Source organism: Aplysia californica, unplaced genomic scaffold (genome assembly GCF_000002075.1).
Source record: "Aplysia californica isolate F4 #8 unplaced genomic scaffold, AplCal3.0 scaffold00069, whole genome shotgun sequence".
NCBI classification, from domain to species: Eukaryota; Metazoa; Mollusca; class Gastropoda; order Aplysiida; family Aplysiidae; genus Aplysia; species Aplysia californica.
In genome coordinates this window covers 1,387,619-1,400,959 of record NW_004797339.1, presented here as the reverse complement: position 1 = coordinate 1,400,959, position 13,341 = coordinate 1,387,619, and the positions used below count along the sequence as shown (strand labels likewise).

Here is a 13,341-nt window from a genome sequence, read left to right as displayed (position 1 = left end):
CTCTCTCTCTCTCATTAGAATTAGATCTACTATATTGGCAAGAAAAATACCATTTTCTCCTAGAGCAATAATTTGACATAATACACAAAAACTGATGCCATTTCTTGAATCAACAACCCCTAATTAGCAAAGAACTAATAGAAAAAGTCTTAATCTTAATGCTCTCAAATGAGTGTTGATCAGTGTTATCAACGTTCTTGAGTTCCTAGGCCTGTTGAGTTGTTAAACTGTCTTGTGATGTATAACTAAGCTCGTCCTGACTCTAAAATCTAGTGAGTTTTCTTTTGGTGGAATCTGTTGCAACTCACGTTTTGTTTTCTTTAAGTCCCTTACTTTAGCAGTAAATAGGGTTACCCTCCTGTTTTGAATTCAATCACATTAGAGTGGGACATATCTAGTTGTCTCACAATGAGAGTCGAGTTGGATTCTTACTTCTCTTGTGGGGTCTTGTTGGGAATAGTTGTAGTGACTGAGCCAATTGCTTATTGTTTTTGAAAGTCGGTGATGCGGTGCTGACTCTTGTAACCTTTATGGGTTGACATGACTTATACGTAGCAATAGATGGGGCAGTCGGCACAACAGTTCTCGACTTGAAAGACTTATTACAAACACCCTGTGTTTTTTAATGAATATCTTTCTAAAATTGAGAAAGTAGTAAAAGTGAACAGCAGCAAGGCAGGCCTCGACATGAACGTCAAGAAAACAAAAACAATGGTCTCATCAGAATCCTCTGGATAAACAACGAGAGAATCGAACAAGTGCACCAATTCAAGTATCTAGGCGCAACAATCACAGACGATGAAAGAATTGAAAAAGAAATAAACATAAGAACAGCTACGGCAAAATCAAGATTCAGTCAAATGAAAAAACTATTTAAATCCAGGCAACTATCTCTCACTTTAAGAAAAAAAATGTTGGAATGCTACATCTTCCCCACATTCATGGCGCAGAGACCTGGACTTTGACAAGGAAAGAAGAAAACAAAATAAATGCGTTTGAGATGTGGTGCTATCGTAGAATGGCCAGAATAAGTTGGAAAACAAAAAAGACCAACAAAGAGGTGAGTCAGATTCTACACACAAGAAAAACCCTGAACAAAATAAAATACTAAGGCCATTAAAACGAATAGAGACATTGTGAAATGGGCGCTTGAAGGAAAGATGTGGGGCAGGAGAGCCAGAGGAAGACAAATAATAACATGGATGGACAATAAAAGAACATGGACTGGATATGGCGGAATGTGCTACGGCAGCTCGCAACCGTGAAAGGTGGAGGGTCATTACACGTCAACCTCTGAGTCAGAGATGACACCTCCAGATATCCTGTGTTTCTTATGAGAAGTAAAAGCAACCCAATACAGAAGTGTAAATTGATGTCTAAAAATCCAGAGTGTCTGTATGTGGTGTTTTGTCCTGTCGTGAAAGAAGTTGCTTCTGGTGTTGAAACTGTTTTGCCCTAGATTCTTGTGTTGTTTTGACCTATGTTCTTGCTACCCATCACTATTCTTTAAGGTAGTAACAAAAAAGACTGTTTTCTATGGCAGCACAATAATCTGTTCAAATATAGGTGCAGTTTTATACCAGTTGCTGAGCTTTTTAAAAAATGTTTCTTAGTGTGTCCACACAAGAGTAACACACTGCAGATGAGTAAAAGTGCCACTCATCATCCTTCACTGTTTCACCAAATGTTAGTTCATGCAAATTAAGTAGATGACACTATTCTGTGAGAAGCCCCGTTCTGAGAGCTGCTAGATTTAAAGCAACCAAAATCTAGTGAACACTGGACAGATGATCCTAAAAAATTAATTAAAAATCATAGAAAACAACACAAACGTTGAAACTTTCACAAACTGTACAGTATACTTATCCCTAACCGGAGGGGTGTCCCATTTATTTGTGCACTTTCATTGTTGCAAAAGGGTAACCCATCATTGTATTTGCGATATTTTCCTAGAACATTTTTGTCATGAATACAGAAGTCTAGTGAGAGTTGAACGTCATGTGTGTGATATAAAGTTAACTATGAAAATGCATTTTTATGCCAATTTAATGTGTGACAATGACTTCAAGGGCTATTATATATATTATGTGCAGGACTCAAACAAGAATGCATCGTATTATTTAATTAGACTACATTGGGAAAATCTTTTTGCACTCAAGGGGGCTCAATACTTACTGGCCATTTTTAACTAAAGACAAACTGAAATTATTTTTGTCACAGGCAATAAGTATGAGACAAAAGATTCATGTTCGACTGTGGACACACTCGATTACAAAAGTCGTTGCCACCATGAAAATTGAACAGAAATTTTTTTTTTTATTCTGTAATTAGCAAAATGTCACGAATAAATAGGTGTTTACAGCTGGCTATTTCGATCTTTGATACTATGCTTAGAAAGTATCCAAAATTGATCGAAAATTTGGGGATATGGAATTTGATCTTTAAAAAATATTTTTGGGAATGAAAAAAACAAATTGTAAAAAAATTCTAAAGCAGACTGCCACTCATCCCGACTTAGTCGGGATATCCCGATTTTTGCCCCAAATCTCAAGCATCCCGATTTCGATCACGTGTATCCCGATTTTTTGTCCCAGTCTGCCGTTGTGTCGAATTTTTCTAAAAACTAACTCTGCCTTCTCCTTTATCGCGAGAAGCACCCGTTGCACTTTTTGTTAGTAGGAACTCGAAGCATTATTTCCCAAAATATCGATGCCGCATTTAGTAGTTGACTCGCCCCAAGTTGTGTGTGATCTTTACCTGCGCTCAGAATTCTCCGATGATAGCCTGGTAACTGTTACAATTTGGGACATACAAATAATCGATAATGTTCGTAGTTCCGTTGTTACTTTCAAAACAAGCCTTGTCCGAGGTCTGGTAACTGCGCGTTCACATCAAACACTCGGACGAGTGACAGTCTTTCTAACCCTTACACAACTAACTGTAACTGCGCTGACAAGACAAACAAACGGCCGTTGTCGTTGCTTTAGTCTGAACACATGAGGGATAAGAGATTTGTTGGTACATTTGGTCGGTCGGCCGCCGTCATTATTCTAGAAGTAGAACGACTGTTGCTCATCCGAGTGTTTCGCGTGAACGCGCAGTAAGTCGGACCCGTTAGTAAAATTGTTAAAATCGCGCATTCGCGTCACGTGACCTGTCATCGCCGTGTGAGTTCTGCGTGTCGGGGACCGTCCGTTGACGGGGTCAACTTAAGTTCATATATTTCGGGACTTATTGGTAGGGGTAGGGGGGGGTATAGACACTTGGACTAGGGGGTATTTACCAAAAATAATGATAACTCGCACATACGCACGCACGCACGCACACGCACACCCACACACACACGCAAACAAACAAACAAAGACACACAGAGGGCATATAGGCCAAGGAATTTATGGACACCCCTGGAAAAAATTTGAGTCAGCTTTGACAGTCACCTTGGTGATTTGCTGTTGATCCCAATTTTTTTCACCAAATCCCGATTTTTTTCTCCCTGAGATCCTAATTATGAGGTTTCATAGAGTGGCAGGTCTGCTAAAGCATTGTCAAGTACTAACCAGCCCACTACAACTACAAATGATTTCTCTAACTAAATGCCAAATTTCAAGTCTCTGTGTTGGAAAATAAATAAATGGTGGAGAAAAAAAATGGCATAGATCTATATATGCAAGCAAAAAGTGGTGACAAAGTGCATTTTGAGAAAAGCAAGATTAAACATCAAACATGTTAGTACACAACGTAGAACCTAATAACATTCAATGACTATTTCCTGCCACGACATTCCAGGATGGTTATTCTAGGATCAGGGAGTTTGGGGTCTAGAAAAAAGAATTTAGCAGGCAAATGGCAGCAAATATGCTATTTCCAGAGTACATGCTATTGCAGTTCAACCCACAGAAGTCAAAATGAAAAACTTTTTCCAACTGTGTGTGCCAGCATCTGTTGTCAGGTTCTTTGTTTTGAATACAAAAAAATGTAGGGGAAGATATTTTAATGAGTATCGCCAACTTTCTACAGAGATGTATCCTATATAACCCAAGCCAGCCCTGACAGAGATGGTCGAAACAGACCTCCTGAGATATCTAAATTGTGGGGATGAGGGGCATAAAATGTCAACAATCACACATGATTGCATGTTCAGAGACAGCTCACCTGTTAGTTGAACCGTTGTAGCAGTAGCTTGGAAGCAGATCCATGTTGAGCTCCCAGAAGACATGCAGCGTGATGCGACCATATGGCGCGCTCACATTGTGATTGGCCTCCTTCAGCATGGCATCAAAGTCATTCAGTACCAGGTATTCGCCCATCAGTTTGTGTGCCAATCGGTTCACTTCCACAAGCCCTTCCAATTCCTGGATAAGATATCAAAGCAGACAGTGAATATGCTGTCCACAATCCATGAGCCCACTGGGTACATCAAGTACAAAACTAAAGACCAGTGGTGATGAAGCCTACCGCCGTCAAAGAGTACTGCAGAAAAATGGGTGGGGTTGATCTAAAGGATCAAAGCACACAGTATTACGAAATTACGAGGAGATCCCTCAAGTGGTGGCGGAAGCTGGCGTTCTACCTTATCAATTTGTCAGTGATGAATTCCTACTAACTCTACCGGAAGTTTTCCCCTGACAACCCAAAGCATACTTCAGGGAAGCCATCGTTCAGTGACTTGTGGCTGAGGCAACTACTGCACAACGGCCAGCACATCAGTGAGGTGCAAGAAATTCAACACCCAGAATTGAGTCTGAGCCGAGACTTGTCGAGCGCCACTTCTGTGATTTCATCCCGAGCCGACCAGGTTCAAAGCGCAAGCACGGTGCAAGAGACTGTGCGGTTTGCAACCTCCCCCCCTCTGCCAGGGAGAAGTTCAAGCGAGTCCAGACCAGCCACTGGTGTGAGGACTGCGGAGTTCCACTGTGCTACCCACAGTGCTTTAAACTGTATCACACCACTGTTGACCACAAGCAAGAGGCAAGGAGGAGGGAGTGAGGAGGTTACAAAAGGCAGTAACCACTAAGAGGAGGAGGGAGAGTGGAGTATTCATGAAGCAGAGATGAGCGAGGTTTGTGAAGTTGTTTTTTTTTTGTTGTTGTTGTGCACTTACCTCTAAACACACGACAGCATTACACAGTTCAGATCAATAAACACAAAAGTTTGTATGTTTCTATGTACATGTTTTATTTATCATTCTATACACATTAAACACTAAAACAGTCAACAGTTAGCTGCATACATTCAGGTGTCCTACTCCACTCTGTGTTTACAACTTACTTTTCTTTCACCACTTCACTTACACAGCTTTCCACTCACTCTTATTATAATCAAATCTACAAAAATCCCAATTATCTTTGCCTAAAGTCAAAGTTCATTCAATTCTCAACAATATTTTTTTTAATGTGATCATCTATCTTTTAGTACATTGATTTTCGTGACATACCCTGAAATCTTAAAATCCCTTAATTTCAGAGCAGTCTTGAGGTGCAGTAATTCAAATTTCACATTAGTCCTTCAAGGGTTAGAAAAAGTACAAAGGAATGTTACCAAGCAAGACGCAAACTTTCAGACTCGTTCCAGACATAACACATGACAACACGGGTGTGAAGGTTAAAGATGCTGAATTTGTGCACATGGGAGTTTCATTTTGCAACTTAGGGCAATAGCTTGTAAAAATGGAGCAAGAAGAATGTTGTACAGCCATAGATATGACCACCTGTCCAGATTCAGTATCTACAGCAGCCTCTTTGTCTTTCTTCTCCGTTTATGCTGCCTTTTTTTTTTCTTCCTGTGAGCATTGTACTTTTCCTCATCTAAGTTACCCTTGTCATGTGTAAAGTAAATGTTGCACTTTGGGGGGGGGGGAGATAGATATCCCGTCGACCAGGAATATCTTTTTAAATACAGGTCGAGTCAGAGAAACTTTCCATCATTAATGCTATGCTCGATTTATTCTTCATATTGATTTTCATATATTCTACAGAAAAAGCTCAAGGTACTATTTAAACATTTTCTTTCAACGGTTGTGGGAAGGCATCATTGGATTTTTAGAGAGAAATTCATCAAAAGAGGTATCTTTATTTGAAATCTTTTTTGTAACTGATACGTCTGGACAATCTGTTCCGATCTGCTCATTCAGGCCCTTCAAGACGTACCACTGTTTCCAACCAGTTATGATGATAGATATAGTTTTGTACACTCTGATTCTTCCATTGCTGCCCCGTCGGCAGTATTCCTGGGAAACTTGTCTTCTAGAAACGGATGCTTCTGTTGTTCTTTCTTTAATTTTTGCGGGGGTCACGGGCGGTTTTCAAACTAACTTTTTTCAAATCAAGTCATATTTCAATGCGCATGTATTTTCCCTATTACTTCATCTACCATCTCTTGGTACCTCAGATGACTTGCCTTGCACAAACATCCTGAACCCAAGCTTTGAGCACTCCTTATTTGTTGGGTATATCATATTCATTAGCAGGGACGGCTGTGTATTGTTCAACAGACTTACACAGTATGCACTGTCAATATTCAGATGCAGTAGGGATACACGGGGTTGCTCATATGACAGTTACACATATTTCTGTCGGTTATTGCATCTCTAAATCAAAACAGAACATGCTTTGTGGCTCTATGACGATAAATATAGCAAAAACCAAATGTTTTCATTTTTAGACTTACATGGTTTGCGACTTGAACCGTCGATATCAAACTTATGATGAATTCAATACATACGTCTGGAATCCTCTTATTGGAGAGTCATGAATAACCCCACCCTCTGTCAATGATTATTTCGTATTAGCAACTTACCCCTCGTAAGAACAATGGGTATATACAGTTTATACAACCTCTAAATCTACACCTTTACTAAGAAACTTTTATGAAAGGAAAAATATAAAACACAGGAAACTTGTATTGTAAGGGTTACTTGGAAAATAAAAAAAACATAAACAACTTTCATGACAGACCCAAGACGCTGAGAAAACTTACCACAATCCCTGTGATGTCTCCAGCCTCAAAACGAGAAATTGCGATGTCCAGAGCTTTCTGCAGAGCAGCATTCACCAGCTGGCTGATCAACCGGTTCAGATCAATAGAGCGACCCAGCAGCTGCAACAAAATCAGAGAAAATTTTTACAGAACAGTCTTTTTACTTCTGAATTGTCTTTGCTTAACACTATACATTTAACTATTACATTTGACTTCATCCAACAGGAATGAAAATGGAAAAAAACTTCCAAGTGCAATATTAAGGTGCTATATGAACAAAGCTTAACACAGTTTTCCCATCCGGTGTTGTTAGAGGTTCACATCTACGAGTACAATACAGCAAGAAAGAAATTTGGCTTATAAGGTATCGGCACCAATACCATGTATCAGTCATATTATATATTATACAGTGGCGTCCAAAAAAAATTCAAAATGTATTCACGTAATCATGTTAACACCTTGCAATACCCATTCATGCAGCACATCAATTTAAAGCTAAATAGAGTCTACATCATCTGACATTTTAATATTTCATCTACAATAAGAGTTGTCCGAGATAATGTCACTAAAAACCCTGACCTAAAAAATCATGCCCGGCTAAATTCTGTGAATCAAAGAAACACAAAACTGTGTTTGCACTTGTGTTGAGGTGCACAAGCATTGGGGAAATGGATAAGTGTTGCATATCAAATGAACAGAGAATTTTTTTGTCAGCAATAAACGATATTTTATAACGATAGTTTGAAACAGAGCAGACACAAATAAAATGCAAAATAAAATGTCCAAAATCTAACAACCACAGTCCATGCTCAAAAAAGGGTTGGTGCTCTGCACAAAGCCAAAGACTCGTAAACAACATACTAATGAGCACATTTAGCGTTATGTCCAAGTTTTGCATGGTATTTGGGACTGCTCTGTTTTCCAATCTGCCTGAAAATATCGTAATAAAGCATTGTTCATTGCCGAGATAATGTTGTGTGTGGTCAGCTATAAGTCTACTTTTGCCTTGGTGAGGTGCCACGGGGGGGAGTTCGGGGAAAAGAAATTGTTGGATGTCTTGTTTCGAATATTGTAGGTTTTTGAGGTTCTCAAGGACTCCGAGGCCGCATGGTTTGATGAGTTTTTCGTTGTTTTTGAATTTGTTTATGGTGTCTGGGTTTGTTCTGAAATACAGTCGGGTGCTGGGTTCTCTGGTGTTGAGCTTTGTTTAATTGCATATTGTAGTGAGAGTTGTGTGCGTATGAGTGAGAGTGATGGTATGTTTGCCTCCGCCTGAAGGCTCTCTACTGGAGAATGCGGAAAGCTCCCAGGGCGAGGCGGATTCTTGGTTTTGTACCGAGTCTAGCAATTTTAGGACATGGGGTTTTGCCGATCCATAAACCTGACAGCCGTAGTCAAGCCTTGATCGGACAAGAGAAATGCATAGGTGGAGAAAGTGGTTTGAGTCCCCGCCCCACTCCGGATGTGATAAAATTTTCAAAGCATTTAACATTTTCTGGCACCTCACACGAAGGTCTTTTATGCGTGGAATGAATGTGAGTTTCTTGTCAAATATAATGCCGAGGAATAATATTATTCATAGACCAAGACAAATTGTTAGCAATCAGATATAGCTGACATCATGTTTGTTTAGTAAGAGTTTCACGACACTCGTAACTACATTAGGTCATATAAGCATGCGAAACAAAAGATGGTTGAATTTACAACAGTTCACAGCACAGATCGGTTTTGGTCAACGATCAGATTAACTCGTTAAAAATTTCATTGTAAAAATTTCAATCTTAAAAAATACATTTGAGATTTGATTACAACAGTAATATTTACATTTTACTGTAAAGGCCAATAGCATCTATAAAATTGAGGATTCTGTTGGGATCAACGATGGAGAACAGATCTTTCAAATTTTGTACATTTATAAGATTTCCTTCGATTCTTTCTAAAGTTCGAACATTCCGTTAGTAGGTATCTAAAGGCAAAGTCAGTATCTTTTCCTACACAGAAGGGTTTCTCCTCTCCCTGCAGGGGGTATTTATGTGACGTCAAGGAGGTATGTCCGATACGTAATCGAGTATATATAGCTTCATCCTTTCTGGAGAGGCCCGAAGGTTTTCGTGGTCCCAGTTTGGGCATGATATTATAAAGTTTATTGTTTAATTGGTTACTCCAATGTTTCTCCCAAAGACTGGACTAGAGTGTGAGAGAAGAGAGCATATGGTAGAGACAGATAATGCCCTCGACTTGTAGTCACACGACTTTCCACAGTAATGTCCAAATTATGTCAAAGTAAACCAAGGACAAGAGTAACATTGACGAGAAATAGGAGGAGCAGACCATACCATACCCACCTATCTTCCAGTACATGGAGGAGATCCAAGGTCTATGACCTTTTGGGAAACATGAACAAAATGAAGTAAACTGTCAAATAGCAAAGAAAAAGTATGAACCCTATCAATTATCAGGAACTTTTCTCTTGCAAAATGATTCACACTTTTAAAGACCACACTCACCTGCACATGGCGTTGTTTTAACAAGGTCTGGTAGCGGTTTGCCACAGGGTAGTTGATCTTTTCTCCGCTGCTCATGCACTCAGCACGGAACCTCTTGTCCAACATGATGCTGAAGTAGTTCAAACAAACAACAAAGCTCTTTACAAACAAAACAAACAAAAGATCCATTTACACAATAGAATATGGCTAAGACCATTATGTTAATGAATATTAATGTTTTCTTGCGTCCTAGCAATGATCTCAGCCACATCTTATTTCATAACTTATAAAATTGATTTCACATAATGAACAATGACTCTTACTTGTGCATAACTCTGAGCTTGGTGAACAGCTCTTTGCATTTCTTTTTCCTTTTTCTATCATCCTTTGAACAAAGTAAACAGTATTTTAAAAGTAGCAAGTTCAGGGGAAAGCATAGCTCCAAACCATTACCCTAACATGGAGCCTTACCTGCCTGCTAGGTGCTTGTAGTAAGCAAATATCTGGTCCCCAAGCTTGTAGACAAACTGGTCAAAGCACAAGTTGACCTGAAAAGGGCCATGGTATTAAAATAATTCAATGAACAGAGGTCATCATTCCAGACAAAGTCAATTTACTTATTAAGCAAGCACATGTTAAATTTCCACTCGATGATACAGTTCATGAAGGAATCAGAATCCACAAGATCAACCATTTTCAACAATAGTTCTGATATTCATTCCAATACAGCATTATTAAATTCACTCTAGCAAAACACAAACTCTCAAGAGCATATTGGTGTTAGGGGTCCTCTTCTATTTACAGTACTTATGAAGTTGTCAATGGGCAAATGGAGTCATGCTCTGGCAAGTGCTCAGTGTTTGCAGAGAAAAGAGATATGGTTTGTTTTAACATTTTGCCCCCCCCCCCCCCATGGGACGCTGATCAGTGACATTAGGAAGCTGTCCCTTTTTCCCCATGGGACGCCAATTGGCGACAGTGTAATATAACAACAAAAACATTGGAGCAATGATCTCCTTTTAGACATACACACTTGTTAAAGTTAAAATTTCTTGTCGGAACAGTTTATATGGTTTTTGAGCGCGAAAATTATTATGTTTACTACAACTGCAGTGAATTTTTTAAAAATGTCGAGTAGACCTAGCATGAGTGTTGCTTTACATTGACGCCATGATGAAGATTTGGGTGATGAATGTGATAGATCTAATGTTTTTAGTTGTGGCTCTAATTCCTTTTTTTGTGTGAAAATGCCATCAACAAGTTCAGAAAATTTCATAATGATCGGGGTAGATTTTGCCCAGATACAGGTATAGTACTGATCTGCTTCATCTGCATCCTGTTACGTGGGAATAAAGGTTAAGTGCTTGTGGCACCGGGTGGGTGGAAGGTGTTAAAAAGAAACTGTCAAATTATGCATGAACTAAAGATGATGTTACTCAACTGCAGCCTAAAGACATTATCATTTCTATAAAAGCATCAGGAAATGCTGCCTTGCAAAAATGAAAACTCAGGTTTAGACTTATCAAAGAGAAAACATTTTTTGTTTTTTCTCCAGTTTTCTCCTGGATTTTGTAACCATTTCCAACATATTTTTTTCAAGATGACAGTGCGAGTAAGAAATTAGGAAGAAAAAAGAAACATAAATATTGTAGTACTGTTCCAAACATAAAAGAAACCAATGGGACACATCACAAACCTTTGATCCTATCTGTGTGTCAGTAGGTATGCCCCACACTTCAAGTCTGTTTGGTTTTGGGGGCTTGTTTTTTTCTGGGGGTTAGGTTCTAATTCTCTCATTGGCCTTGGCCTAGGCTGTCACTCACAATGCAAAAACGTATAATTTTTTTTACACCGTGTCAAACTAATGTCAATTTTACTCCTGGCTTTGGCACAATTTTGTTGGGGGGTTTTTCGTTGTTTTTTGTTGTTTTTTTTTTGGGGGGGGGGGGAGGTGGCACTGAGTAACTCCAGGGACTCTATACACAGAGGGTATTGAAGTCAGACAGCTGCAAGTGATGTAGCGATGAAGACTGTCAGAATCTGACGGCCAGGAATTGGGTTGGGGTAACCAAATAAAAAATGGATTTTCAAAAATCATAATCAGGGGTGATATGATCCTATTTCAGTGAAATTGGTAAAAAAATAAAATAAAATAAAAAGCAAATAGAAAACATAATGATTCTGTCTAATTCACAATGATGCGATCAATGTCCTTTAATATCCCAGCTTTCTTTAGTCTGGTCAGGAGGAAATGTGTTTGCCTCTCATTTGAAAGGTCATGGGTTTGAAACCTGATAGAGACTAAAAACATTTCTCATATTTTCCCCCCTTTCATTTCCTTTCCTCTTGTGTTATCTGCTGTCATCTCCACGGTGTTTTTAAAATATTGGAATGAAATTTTTAAGTCGCCTAGAGAAACTTCAAAGCCCAAAGACCAAAAGGCTGGTGGGCACCAGGGGGATTTTATATTGCGAGGGTTCACACTACTGTGTGAAAGGTCTGAGAAGGCCCGAGGATTGACGAGTATTGGGTTTTTTAAAAGGCACATCTACAGAGTCCTTGACACATAATATAGCCTACCTGCTGATCCTGTAGAAGATTTTCAATTTGCATTTACATTCAGCTGAAGCTGTACATGTATTTGATTGCTTCTCTTTTTCCCTGCGCTCGCTAATCGTGAATGGCAGATCTAGAGGAGTCAAGAGTGGCCGCAATTTGTCTTTAGTCTATACCAGCCAGCCACTAGTCAAGATGGCAGTGGGTGCTATCCCGTTTTGCCACCTATCCCATTGAACTGCCAGTTTCATGCTCGTCCCAAAGTAGATGATATAATGGGATTTGGCAGTATTAATTTCTACCCAAACTGAAAATACTGTAGTCACTATAAAAACATATAGAGTATCTTCAAAATCGGAATGCAGCTGAAGCTGAAAAGTAAGGAAAATTCTGCTGGGGATCTGGGGGCCCAGCAGGGCCCAGGGACAGCATCCTGGTGGGGGTTCAGGGGCCGAAGCCCCCCAAGAAATTGGAATTTAGTACTTTTAGAGGGTTGAAAATGGCATTTGGGAGCCTGTTTGAAGAGATCGCAAACAACCCATACTAGATCTACCTATTTTTTCACCAAGATTTTGTCTTGTTTGAATTCTTCACACATATCTTTTCCTTTGCTGGCAATGTTTAAAAGCAGGTTCCCCTTCCATTGCTACTATAATTCAATTAATTTGTCATCGCACCACTGATAGAAAAGGCAAACCTGGGAATAATGAATAGATATATAGGCACCTTCACAATACAGTTACCCAGCCTATACCCTATTTTTCCTCAATTTTCACGTCTGAATGTCGCATGTCACAACCTCGGAACACCACTTCGAATCATTCTTGATTTTAGTAGTTTTATTTCTTTCATCGCAGCCCTTATCGCGTTCCCGTTTTGTAGAATCTTCGCACTGATAATTTCTCTAGACAATAAATTTGCGAAAAAGTTTCTTTCTGATAGTAATTTTCTAAGATCACAAGTCAATTTACTTGATCAACGTGCAGATTTTCCAGCTGCGGCAACAATCCGAAGATAGGCAGAGGGAATGAGGGAATGATAGAAAGGAGGAAAGTGACACAAAAAGTTCGCCAGATTTTAATCAATCTGCAGGTAAAAAATGCACTGCCGACCAACCCGCAATGAAAGCATGGGGCATACCGGATTAAAAGTCGATGGCAGGAAATGTGCAATCTGGCAGGTTTCTATACCGTAACAAACTATTGTCAAGAGAATTACCGTAAATATCCGTAACTTATACTATACAAGACGATACGAAGGTGAGTACAGTTCTTTTGCTACGGAATTTCGGTTGTCTTACGCTGTCGCAGATTTTTACGGAGGG

General features: G+C 39.4%; 1 protein-coding gene across 1 annotated transcript in view; it reads right to left on the bottom strand.

Annotated features, from left to right (window-relative positions):
* The window catches only part of LOC100533349 (cytoplasmic fragile X interacting protein), a gene marked incomplete at its 3' end in the record, with an annotated part of 113,925 nt that overhangs the window by 33,275 nt on the left and 67,309 nt on the right, over window positions 1-13,341 (bottom strand). The window contains 4 exon segments of the mRNA NM_001204643.1: window positions 4,153-4,352; window positions 6,976-7,095; window positions 9,483-9,591; window positions 9,933-10,009. Of these exon segments, the coding sequence (NP_001191572.1) occupies window positions 4,153-4,352; window positions 6,976-7,095; window positions 9,483-9,591; window positions 9,933-10,009 (506 nt within the window).